This window comes from Morone saxatilis, unplaced genomic scaffold (genome assembly GCF_004916995.1).
Source record: "Morone saxatilis isolate NCDOM2014 unplaced genomic scaffold, NCSU_SB_2.0 Contig16, whole genome shotgun sequence".
NCBI lineage: Eukaryota > Metazoa > Chordata > Actinopteri > Moronidae > Morone > Morone saxatilis.
Window position 1 is genome coordinate 7676878 of NW_023339718.1, and position 13599 is coordinate 7690476.

General features: G+C 38.7%; 1 protein-coding gene across 1 annotated transcript in view; it reads right to left on the reverse strand.

Moving 5' to 3' along the window:
• Window positions 1–9877: 9877 nt before the first annotated feature.
• LOC118326307 (GDNF family receptor alpha-2-like) overlaps window positions 9878–13599 on the reverse strand; it is a gene marked incomplete at its 5' end in the record, with an annotated part of 44014 nt that continues 40292 nt past the window's right edge. The window contains 1 exon segment of the mRNA XM_035659287.1: window positions 9878–12670. Within this exon segment, the coding sequence (XP_035515180.1) occupies window positions 12533–12670 (138 nt within the window).

Consider the following 13599-nt stretch of genomic DNA (forward strand, 5'->3'; position numbering starts at 1 on the left):
CTCTCTCTCACTCTCTCTCTCTGTATCTCAGCCCTGCCTGATGTGTGGTTGTAAGAGGAGGTGTTTTGACCTGACATTGGGTTTGTTCAGCACGTCCGTCCACAGCTGCCGGAGGCCCTGTGGGGTCCTCTGGGGTCGGGGTTTGTTGGTAGTGGAGTGCGGTTCTCCAGCCAATACACTCATTCAGAATACAAACCTAGAGCTGACCTCTGAAGAAAGGGGAGACAGGGACAAGGGGTTCAACACTACCTTTTCTTCTCTTCATTCATCCCTCCTTGAAGTCCACTCTTTCTCTCTCTCATCCCCCCTCCTCCTTCTCTGTCTTCGTCCTTCCCCCTCTCCTCTCTCTCTCTCTCTCTCTCTATGCCTCAATGCATACATAAAGTACACAGACTCAGGGTAGTACAACGGCCCTGGGCAAAGACCTAAAAATACAAGCTTCAACATACCCTTATGTGAGGCTACACACACACACACACACACACACACATACACACACACACGTACTTGCAATATCACACTGAGATTCCCAGAGCTGCTCTCTACCATTGCACCAAGCTTTGTATGGTGTTCACCTTTACTCAGACTTTCTTTCCACTAAATAAATCTCTGTCCACACTTTCACTGTAGTTTTTGATCTGAACCTAACTCTATTGTGTTTTTAACTGGACTACAAATCAGACATGTTTTAGATCTCCCTCTTCCCCTTTTTTCTTTGCATCACTAGAGTTTCTAGTTTATTAGCTGCTGATACTGACAAATCTAATATCCATTATAATAATGCATTTTTGTCAATACTGTTTGATATGTTGACACATCATCTTAATCATGATGAGTGATCCCCAATAATGGCCACTTCATTCCAACAACAAGTCCAGACCTATACATTTTCCCCCTGCTTTTGGTTTCGGCACATTTAAATATTTATAATTCATTAATATTATTTGCAGTTGGTTATGATTTGACTGTTAACGCCAGTAAATAAATAAGACCACTGCCACAGTTGCGGCAGATTTGCTGGAGCAGCGAAATACTCTGTTTTACTGTAATTGATGAAGCACTAGTGTACAGTATTTCATATGCTGAGTAATTTTCTAATTGGTTGAGGGGTAGCAAGTTGTTGTGCAGCCCTGCAGCGCCCTCAGTAAGGGGAAACACTTGCTCATCAGAGAGAAAGGAAAGGGGGAAAGAAATGTGATGAATTGTGAATTTCCTTGAGATATGCTGGACTGCTCAATGCACACCTTTTTCTTTTATAATAGTGAATAGTTTTACTGAGGTTGGCCTTCAAAATTCTTCCCCGGTGATTGGGTCTTATACACCACTCCCGCTGGAATATGTACAGTTCATGTAAATACGATTACAAGCCTGAAAGACACGCGCATCAGGTTATATGCAGTGTCTGCATGTCCACAGAGAGAATGCACAGAAAGGCTCCTATATTGGCCCCTTCAACCCAGAGGTATGGATTGAATATATTTGCATGATGGATTTTCACACCTTACAGTGTCTTGTATGAATGATGTTTTAGATGCGGAAATTGTGGGATTAGATGAAGAATATGTAGAAATTCTATGGAAATTGCTCACACAAGATACATTTATAAAATCAAAGGAGTGTAGAAAATGTAATGAGTAGAGTTTGCTGTCAAACAATTACTTCTTCCCACCTCATTTAGGAACTGTAATCATGTAATCAAAATCCTAAAAGAAAAAGCTGTTGTTGTATTGCTGGTGTTTTGTTTTATCTGCAGAAGGTGTCTTGATGGGTCATCTGCTCTAAATTCAAGTGAGAAAAACCAAGGCTTATTTTTTTTTGAGAGCTCCTGTAATCCAAAAATCCACCCATACCATTTTAAATCTTCACAGGCAGCAGGAATAATGAATCTTTCACTATGTGTACGTCATAAACATGTAAACGCACTGGGCCGGGAGGTGCAAGAGTAATGAGAGGCAGTCTAAACAGTCTGTCATCATCTATGCCTTTAGAGTGGGTCCTTTACCCGGGCCCCTGCAAAGTATATTGGTAGCATTATAGCATAGCGGTCCTCAATTTATCAATAAAAGAACCAATGTGTCACTCCAGCAAACACACAGCCGGCATTTGCATTCAAGATAACGAGACCTGTCATGTGAATTTTATACTCTGTCTTCTCGCTCTGTTTGTGCTGTCCCTCTTTCTTGCTCTCTTGCCTTTCGTTTTTCCTCCCTTTGGAAATTCGGATGAAAGCACCTCCCATGGCCACGATGGCTCTTCATGGAGTCCGCTGTAATGTTCAGAATCCTTCCTGGTGCATTACTGAGAAATTATTCATAAATTTGCTCTGCATTATACCATTTATTTTATTCTATTCTGTTCAAATCTACTCTCTATTTCATTTTATTACTACTACATTCCTGCTCTCCCCCCATAATGACACTTGCAGAACTCTTCCCACCAACACCTATTATTGCATGCCGCCTGCAGCAACTGCTGATACCAACTCTAGTTTTACTTTCCACTCCTGCTTTTTTCTTTGAGAGCCAGCGTCCTTAATGTTTGTGTTCTGCCTTCTCTTTCTGCAAGAATAATGTTATTCACAAAGCGCAAACGAAATTTAACTCTTGATTCAATTCCAAACATTCTTTTGAGAATGAAAAACAGTATTAAAATACAGTAAAAATGCACTGTTGACAGACCAATCCAGAGAGGGTAAACAATACCTACAGTGGTGAGCAGCAATATAATACCTATGCGCAGGACTCCATATAGCACTGTGCATTGTGTGTGTATGTATGTGCCCTCCACAGGATAGTTGTGGCTGTACAATAAAGGCCAGACTACAGCTGTGAGAGAGACAGATCCCATCGCCAAATCCAATAAGAGGAGTAGAATTTCATTACAGATGTTCAGCCTGGATATGACGGCTCCATCAATAACCACCCCACATGTGAGAGGCAGAGAGATGGGCATGACACAGTCAAAGTCATACAGCCATGGCAGAATCTATATCAGATTGTTTCACAGTTCCACTAGCTTGAGTCCTCTTCTCCCTCCTTCTTGCATTCTCTCCAATGCCTCTTTGTTCTTGCTGATGCCTCTCTTTCATTCTCTCTGTCCCCCTCTCTTGCTTTCACCTAACCCTTTTTTTTGTCTTGACAATAGAAATGTCCAGTCTTTCTTCAATGGAGCAAGGAATTACATCTCAAGTGGTCTGGTTCAATACTGCTGTCCACTCCCCTCGCCAGACAATGAAGATGTTTGCTTAAAAAGATATATGGCCCTTGTTTTGATTTCCAATTACAGTTTCTCTTGCTGTCTCTGTGTTTTTCTCCTCTTCACTGAAACAATTTTCACTTGTCAAACAGCATGTCATAAGTTACACCATTTCTTATATAGCAACTGCAGAGACAGTTTAACAATTAATTAAAAGAACAACATCATTTAATGGAAAAAAGAAAGCCTTTTTTGTTCTTTAAAAAAATCAATATGCATGTGTTCTTCTCATTTCTTGTGTGTCAACATAAAAGGAGCTACAGCCCTTATTGGCTCTTTTCCAATAACATACATACAGTGTACTACATTTCGTCATCCCTCACTTCTAAACCTAGTATCTGAAACATATTCATAATGGGCTATGCTGACAAGCAACTGAGTCATTTTGTAAAGCTTTACATGCATAACATAACAGTGCAATACATCAGAGAAACTTAAGCTCATGAGTACAAAGGTCTATAAAGGTTAAACTATAGGACTCTGAATAAATAGAAAAGGACAGCATGTCTGACAGAGTTGTCCTCTCTCTTGAATTTTTTTATTTCGACAGTCAGATGAAGTAATAGAAAATTCGGAGAAATGCTACAATTTTTCAAACCATTTAACATTTTCGAATGCAGCAGACATTTGTTCATTCAGACTAAAGAATCTGAAGGATTCCAGCTTTTCTTTCAAAACACCTAACATGTGTAGAGGTACTTTTATTTATATCATACTAGAGTCTTTTCTAGTGTCTGGAACTCCCTGTCCGAGGGTCTAAGGCTTGCTGAATCGTGACATCTTTTAAATCACTTCTTAAAACATATTAAAAAAAAATCTTTTATTTATTCCTGGACATTTTAAAACCATTTAATTTCCCATCATGTCTTATCTATTATATTTATATATGTATTATTATATTACTCATATTCTTTGAATTCTACCTCACTTAGGTTTGATTTTATTTCTCTTACTTTATTTTGCCTTATTGCCTCCTGGAATGTTTTAATCCTGGTTGTGGCCATATAAACAAAGTTTTTATTATTATTATTATTATTATTATTATTATTATTATTATTATTTAATGATCTTTGAATGGCATTCAACTAGTACTTCCAACTGGTGGGTGCTGGCATCATGCAGGGAGAATCAGGGCACATGATACCACTACCTTCATAAACATCGTAGTCCATGTTGGCACCATTAACGTACACCTGTCAGATATCACTAAATTGGTCCCTTACCCGTGGGGGGTATTGATGAGGTGTACAGTATGCTTACATCAATGAACCCTTAGCTGGTGTGTCATTTTCGGGAGCAGAGATTTGGATGTGTGGATAACTGGTCGTCTTTCTGGGGCTTCCCCCACCTGCTGAGGGTAGGCGGCCTTCATCCTATCAGAGCACTGCTGTTTTATCTAGGAATATAGACAGGTGTTTAAAGCAGGTTTGACAGTGGGGAGGTAGCACTTGGCAGGTTGCAGATGATTAGAGCTAGATTTATGATTTATTTATTTATTTGGAGTCCACCAGGTTAGTTAATATGTCTAGTCAGGGAAGTAGTGCAAATAGTGCAGACTATCAGACTGATATTTAATTTTCATTTCTAAAATGTTCCAGACAGCACCTGATAAAGTCTTCAAAACAAAACACCTAAGGTAATCTCTACCGTATCCCTTCATTATAGGTCACCAAAACCTACTAATAGCACCTATTAAACTACTAATAAAAGGTATCTTGTTCCAATTAATACACTATTTACCACTAGCCCTACTGATGGGCCTATTACTGAAAACTGCACCCACAACAACAACATAAATTTCACATCATTGTCTACCAAAACCTTTCCAATAAATGATCTTATTCTTGAGCATTATCTGGATGATAGGCTTATGTAAAACATGGTTGAAATCTTCTTACTATTAGTTTAAACCTCCCCACCCAACTATATTAATGTCCATGTTGCTCGGGCCTCTAGCAAGGGGGGTTGTTGCCCTAATCTGTAAGTCTATTTTTAATTTAACCACCAAGTGGGCGATTAAATGGTCACTTACTTCAATTTTTTAGAAGAAGTTGGAGACTTATGCCACAGCATAGAACACTGGACTTCCTGTGAGTGTCAGCCCTAACTGTTTCTTCTGACTCATCTGCAGTGTCAGACCACTTTCTAATTAAATATGAAACAAAACTAGCCTGTCCTTGTAATGCTGGCACCAATGTTTTTACCACTCGTCACATTGGTGCCGCCACCTTCAACTGCTCTTAGTGAGCAATTGTCTGTGGTCCTGGCTCCTTTCACGACAGAAACCTTCCATTCTTTTCAAAAGTACTAGAAAGAGTTCTGTCTCAGCAACTTTCTGCACTCTAAATTAACAAGGATCTTTTTGAATCTTTACAGTCTGCTTTCAGGACCTGTCATTCCATTGAAACTGCACTTACCAAATTTGTAATTTACATTTTATTTAGTATTGGCTCAAATTCCACCTTGGTTCTTCTATTACTGAATCGCAGTGCAGCATTTGTTACCATCGACCACGGCATACTCCTGGACTGGCTCAAAAGCTTATTTGGCATCTCTGGCCTGGCTCTAGCTTGGTTAAAGTCCTACCCAAAGTCCGACTCAATTTGACACAGTTTCTTAGACTTTGATTAAAATATTCCTCAGGAATGACATGACAAACATATTTCAACTATAAAAGGTTTTTCAGGCTTGATATTATATAATGTTAAAAAAATCGGTCACACTGCAAATGTGTCATTTATATATAAAATATGTCTTGTCATAAAGAAAATTCAGGAAAAAATATTTTGTACTTTGTATATTTGTGTGAATGCAGGGTATCGAAGTTCACATTTTTCAATTACCTCTGGCTGCCATCTGGAACCGCCACCACCACTCAGGTGTTGCTTTGGCCAATCTTTCTTTTATTTAATGTGTGTTTGAAAAATACATCTAATGGAAGCACATGCTGAAATTCTAAAATACAACCCAAATATTCTAATAAGTGAGATTGTGTCATTTTAAAACTTTTTGTCATATTAGCTAAAATAACAAAGTGAATCTAATGAGAGCTTCCCATGTTGCATGAAAAAAACTTGGTGGATTTGCCCTTTTTATTTTTAGTGTCAGGTATTATTATTCCTTCTCTGACGGTTGCAAATAATATGCAAAATTATACGCAAACTTAAGAGAAAAGAAACTGGTGGCATAACCAATACCATGTTATTGTGATGTTCTGGGTTAAAAATCTAAGAGATCTGCTTTCACATTTCTCTCTCTTATGTTTCACATCTCTGTCTTCTCTGATTTATCTAATAAAGGCAAAAAATATTCATGACAACAACAGGCGAGCACTGCAGTCCATCTGAGAAAGCCAGATTCACTGGTGTTGCCTCTGTCTCTCCATAATCACTTTAATTCCCTACAACAGGCATTAATATCCTATTGCAAATCAATCAACCAGAAAGGATTTCTCACATTATAGTAAAATATTAACACCTTAGGTGGAACAAATGAAAGCACAGAGAAAATAATTTGGCAAAAATATCTAAAAAATTTTTTTGCTGGCATTAAAGTAACCTTTAGTCTCACAAGGATATATACTACACACAACATATGAGCAGTCCATTACTTTGAATTTATTTGTCTGCTGCTTTTTCTTTTCTCATTTTCCCCCTGTGATTTATTTTCACACTGTATCACAGAGCTAAGAATACATGCTGTGGCTGGGATTCTTCTGCCCCGGCATTGAAAGAACTATCATTCTCAGCTCATATCGCAGTGGTTTCGAGAGCCATTAGTGCATGCCATACATATTTATCAAGAATCAACACATCCAGGCTGCGTATCAAACTTGATAAACAGGAGTTTATATCAAACATCCAGTTCTGTCAAGCGTGAAAGTGATATATTTTCAAGCACATCTGTAACTATTACCAAACATTTTACTGGCAGATCTATTTCGGCTGTCAGCATGCAGCCTACTATACTTTTCTCTTGCATGATGACACAAGCCACATTAACAACTTATTACGAGCGTTTACATCAGTTCCTGCAGTAATCGCTAAACAAAGACCATAATACACACTGTGAACTCCACAGTAGCAGATGTATCACACACTTCTCAGACAAAACTCATTGGCACCTTACCTAACACAGGGTAAGGGGTCCAATTGCATCAGCAATAAACTGCTGTGGAGACGAGAAGAAGAGAGCCCCACAAAAACAGGTGGGTGAGCACAGAAAGGAATGATGGGATGGCAATAGGAGCCGTCTGTGATTGGAGCATTCCTAGCCCCAGTAAACCTTTCTTCTCTCTCCGCCATGTGCAGAGTGTTGATAAGAGACATCATCCCACTGACTCATTAATCAACTGTGAAATGTACAGCTACCTGCCGCTTTCTTATTCCTGTGCCCCCAAAACCCCTCCGCTTCTCCTCTTTTACCCGTCTGTATAGAGAAGAAACAAACTGGACTCCACAAGGATTCCTTTTGAAAAAAAAAATAAAAATGCTCTCCTAGCAAATTTGCTGTTTCAAGATTCTTTACTCCTTCCCAATCATATCCGCATGCACACAGCCTTGTGTACACATGTGTTCACACACAGAAACGAGCGTGAACACAAACTTGGTGTTTAAACACTGGAATGCAAGGACACGAGGGTAAAAGAAGTGCCCACAACTCTGCAACTGGTTTGCACTTCTGCAGCTGAGCACTCTGTTCTACACACACAGACACACGTCGATTAGATTTCTGTCTGAGTAGCTTAAATTATGGTTGTGCAGACAGATAACCATATCATTTTAGCTTTACATCTAACAACCAAACCCAGCTGCCACCGTTTACTTTTTACCCCTATGAAAGTTTTATATTCTGCCTCCTTTCAAGCTGTCCCATTGCTGCACTCCTGCACCTGTAATATCACCCATTAAATCCCTGTGTGTTCTGTAGGTCTCCTGCATGTACATTCTCTTAAGCTGTGTAAGAACTGCTGATATCCTGTCTTTTTCACCCCAAACTCAGACCCACTCTTGGGAGGGTAAAATAAAGAGAGGGCAGGTTTAGAATTTTGATCAGTTTATTTGCATTTTCTACATGTCAAAATCCTTAATTTATCCGCAAGTTTTGATCGCCTTTATGGGAAGCTGACTATATAATCACTCGCACTGCGTCATCAATTTTTCTGAAAAGTAAGCAACAAACTGACCAAATCAAAGTTTGATTAATAGGCAGGGAGGTATAGGCAGCATTGTTCTGGTGACAGCTGCGTAAACAGGGAGCCCAGAGAGCTTTCAGCTGTAAATTTTCTGATTGAGCAGACTGTAAAATATACACAGCAGGGCAGAAGTTCATTTTCATGTTGCATTTATGGAACAGAATATACTACTAACAGGTAAACGCTATAATTTACATTTATGGCATGCTGCGGAGGCATTTTGCTCCACATAGAATGAAAGCCAAAAAAACATTTTATGTTGTCAAAACGGTTGAATGTGAAGTGTCAGTCAGTGACTTCTCACAGTACATAACCCAGAAACAACATCAGACTCCTGTTATCATCCAGGCACAAATGCTTCAGTCTGTTTGCATTTTCCCATGTCCCAGTAATAATCCTGCTGTAGACTCTACTGAGCTGTAAATTATTCAAGCACAATGTAAAATACATAGAGGTGTAAATGACTGCAAGTAAAGAAGGGCCAAACTGTCAAACTGGACAAACACATCTCGCAATAGTGAGCTCAAATTTACTATATTTTAAATTTAATATGAGAATGTAAACATAGAAAACTAATATGGTTTCCATGCTATAAAAAGGATCCATGTCTGTGTTGGAGAAACAATCTTGAGCACTGGGTTGTGTCTGTGATTGGGTCTGCACTATATTATGGCTGTATTGCATTATGGACTACTGGGGCTGCCGCAGAATTGGCAGCTCTGCTTCATCTTTGATGGATTTCTCTCAAACACTGAGACTGACTTTTGCTGTTGATGCCAGAGACCTATTTTAGATAGATGATTAGATAGATTTGTTTAAGTTGAACTGTTTGCAAACCTATTTGCTATTTTTTACAACAATATTTCGAAATCATGTATTCTATACCATGAGAGTAATTTAGAGCAGTGTGTAAACTTTTATAAGGGTACATTATAATTCAAAAGGGCTGCAGCATTGCCAGTAACAATATCTGATAAAAAAAATAAATGCTTGAAATGGGTTGTAGACAGAAAGCACAAATTATGTATTCTGTGTCATTTTATCTTTTAAAATACTTTGGTTGTTTGAAATGATGACTGATGTTACAAATGTGTGATTATTTGCTATAAGACTGGTGAAAAATCTCTAAAATGGAACTGCCTGTACTTTTTACCTCGAAGAGTAACCATATCTTTTGACATCCAAAATGATAACAAGGCTGAGCCAAAACATCAAACACGATGTCACTGTTAAAATGTGTTGAATGTGGAGCTCAGGATGAAAAATTATACATATTATATTCAAGTGTCTGACATTTTATATTCTCAGAAGCCCAGAGAAGTAAACCCACCAGTTTAGGTAATGACTGTAATTTCTCCCAGACCTGACCACAGTGTATATGGTGCAACCACAGTTAACAATAACATATTGAGCAAAGTTTAATTTGACATCTGTTCCTGTGACAGATTGTAAACCTTTTTCTAAATCAGTCGGTAACATAAAGCTGTTTGGTTCAGTAGCATGCATTTATGTGGCAGAGCGCTAGACTTGATGTGCCGCCTGAAGACATAAACATTTTGGTGGAAACACTGATTGTGCATCAGTCAACATTTATTCAGTGCAAGGAAAAAAATATGTATGCATAAACATACAAAAATACATCTTTCATTGGCAAACATGCCAATGGAAGTTTGAGTATTTTCTCAGCATGTCAGAGGCTGTATATGTTGAAAAGAAAAGGAATGCACCATGGCTAAAACAATATTCTTATTCTTGTTTAAATACAGTGATATATTGGCTGAAATAAAGTTCCAACACTATTCAGTTTGTTTGTTCTTGTTTGCAAATATACTGTAATACAGAATATATATAATACATTAGTCCTCTCAATAGTGGACACTGCTGATTGGCTGAAGAAATCAGCTCCTCTAGTTTTAAATAGTGAAATCTATCCACTGGAGACTTTCCAGATGTAATGCTGCATTGTGAAAGACTTCAGAGAGTTTTTTTTAAAGGATAGGTTAATATTTTTAATATGACACTCACATGTCCATATATTACGGTTGCTGTCCACACTGGCCCTGATGAGATTTCTTTCTAGAGTTACTCCAATACAGGGGACAAAATCCACAGTACTTACAGCAAATAGCTTTCTCAATATATATGAGGCCTTTCAGTATTGAAAGTACTCGAAAATATGTGAACCAATCCTTTATGAAGTAAATTTAGTGTAAGTTAGTATAAAACTGCCGCCTTCTTGCTGGGATATAGATGGAAGATCGATACCACTCTCACTTCTGTTTGCTAAATAAGCCAGTAGCCAGTTAGCTTAGCACAAAGAATACAAACAGAGGTCTGTCCAAAGGTAAATAGTTAATTTGGCACCTTTGGAGGTGCTGGTAGTCATATATTGTTACCTTTGGACAGGGCCAAGCTAGCTGTTTCCCTGTTTATGCTAGCTAACAGGCTGCTGGCGCTAGCTTCATATTTAGTGTACAGACATGAGAAGGGTATCAATCTTCGCATCTAACTCTTGGCAAGAGAGTGAAAGAAAATGTATTTTCTAAAATGTTGAACTATTCATTTAAGTTATTACATTTTTTAAATTAAGTTTTTCTTAAGTTAAATTTTAAAGTTGCAGCTTAATATAAACTTTGGACAAAAAAAGGACATGTTCAAATTTTTTCTGTAAATAGATATGGTCATATATATGTGAATTGAGGCCTACAGTATGGGATCTGTAAAATATTTTATGAAAGGAGGAACAATAGAGTTAAAAGGCTGGGTCACAGGCACTCTCCAAAACTGGTGGATGTCCTTACCCTCCAAAAACCCTGCCGTTAATTACACTATGCATCATAACCTCATCTCTGAGGGGATAGAGCGAACTCCCACACTGGCAATTTAAACTACTCCTTATAAGCTACTTTTCTCCTGCATGTAAACATAGCCGCATACACATTGTAATAATTGTCCACACACACTGAGTGAACACAGCATGATACTCACACACAGGTTATGGCTTTCCAAGCTGTTTGAGCTCGTTTAATCTCATCCCTGTATACATTCTTTATGATCAAACCTTTATAGACAAATATAAACGCAGATAATGAAGGCCTTCCATTAGTACCAATACTCAAAACAGAGCCATCTTAGGTTAACAGTAATGTCCATTCAAGGTACTGAAGATATAATTCGGTTGAATGAAAGAAATTTTATATACATGACAGAATTATACACATGTGCAGGTGGACGTATGGCGTACACCCACAGTTATCAACAACAACATCTCAAATGACCAAAGAACCATTAACTGGTAATGTTGCCGTATTTAGTTCTTTTCACAGCCTGCTGAAAAAGTTTACTGTAGTGCCCAAATGAAAGAGCTGTACTGTAAATTGATTATGGTCACGGATACTATACCAACACTTAGAACACTGAGTAGGCTTTACAGTTTAGAGTTTACACTTGTGTTGAAGAGACAGAATGTGATCATCCCCCATCCCCGCCCCTAAATTTGTGGTCTGTTCATCCAAGAGAAGATTAAGTCGAGAACCAATTCAAGACAAAAAAAAGTGACTGATAGCAGAAATGTCTCTTTCTCTCTCTCTTTTTGCCTGCACTCTACCCCATTTACCTCTTGCTTATTCCTTTTCTCTCTGCAACAATTTCTTTACTGTCAATCCTGTCTTCTTTTAATTATGTTGTTCATTCCCTCTCTCCCTCCTTTGGTGAGAAAAGTGCAGAAGTCTTTAACATGATCAGCTTCAGTCCTCCAGGTTTTTGTCTCTCAGTCAGAGGGAGATTCATTCCCAGAGAATGGCCTTCTTGGTTTCTCCTACCAAGGGACTTTTTAAAGCCATGTGCTTCATCACATTGGTCCGCCCTAACAATACATCAATTGAACAACAAATTCACGATAGTAAAATTTCAATATTTTCCACCTCTTTCTTCTTCTTTTTGTTTTTTTTCTTCTTTCATAAATGCCATTTACGTCAACTGCCTGGAGATTCAGCCTTCTTAATATCAGTCTCAGAAATAACACCTTCTGCTTTTGGGATCAGCTTGTGGGTGGATGACCTCTTTTTTCTCCTCCTGGCGCTTCTATAAGGCATGCTGGGCCAGGACCAGAGCCAAAGCCAGGCCGGGAACTAGAGCCCAGACATTGGCACACAGACAGGCAGAGTGATCCTCTGGCAGGCCCCTGGTTTTGTCCAGGCCACCGTCTCTTGGTTCAGGATACTGGTCAGATAGAGGGACACACAGAGGGAGAGAGATGTGTAAAGGTTAGACATGACTCAGTCACTCGTGCTGAGGGAGGTAAGACAGGACAGGATCAGAGCTGAGGAGAAGAAGAGAGAGCAGGAGTCAGAAAGTCAGAGCAAGAGTAAGAAATGACATGTATCCATGGCAGACCCACTTTGGCACGAACATTAAGTGTTTGATCCACCAAATGTTTTGATAAGTGAAGTATATTTCAAGCCCCTGCTGCTTAGTATGCTCTCTGCTTCTTAAACAAGTTGGCAACAAAGGAAAGCTTCTTGTGAGGACTTTTTCTTTAAAAAAAACACTTTTAGGTTGTTCCAGCAAGTCTCTAAACAGTTTTTAAAGCTATCATTACAGACTTTATTTACAAGAAAAACATGCTACGAAGCCAAACACACACTAAAGAAGCCAACAGCAGCTGTGGATTTCTTTCAATATTTCATAAGGCATAAATTACAACACGTAGTGGCCGAGCAAAGCACTTGCAAGACCCCTTGTATGCAGTTTGACTGCACAATCAAAACATTACAATGTTTATTATTACGCTCAAGAGAAAATAAACATATGTACAGTGTGCAAACTGAGAGAAAGCCATGTAGTTTACTACACCATTCATGGCAGAGAGCAGTGGGAACACATCAGACCAGATATTAAACTCTATGGCCTGCAGTTCCACTGTTATATCCACACTACAATGGCCTTATTATGTGCTTTTCCATAAAATTGTTAGCATTTTGAATACTTTTTCAATTTTCTGGGATTCTTGTAACACAAAGCATAACCATTTGCCTCCAAGTTAAAGCAGTCTCGCTCAATTTGCGGAGGCACCATTTTCAGTCCAGCACAGCAATACAGAGGCACATCATAAGGAACATGAAACATTTTCTCGTCCTCCTCCTCCTCCT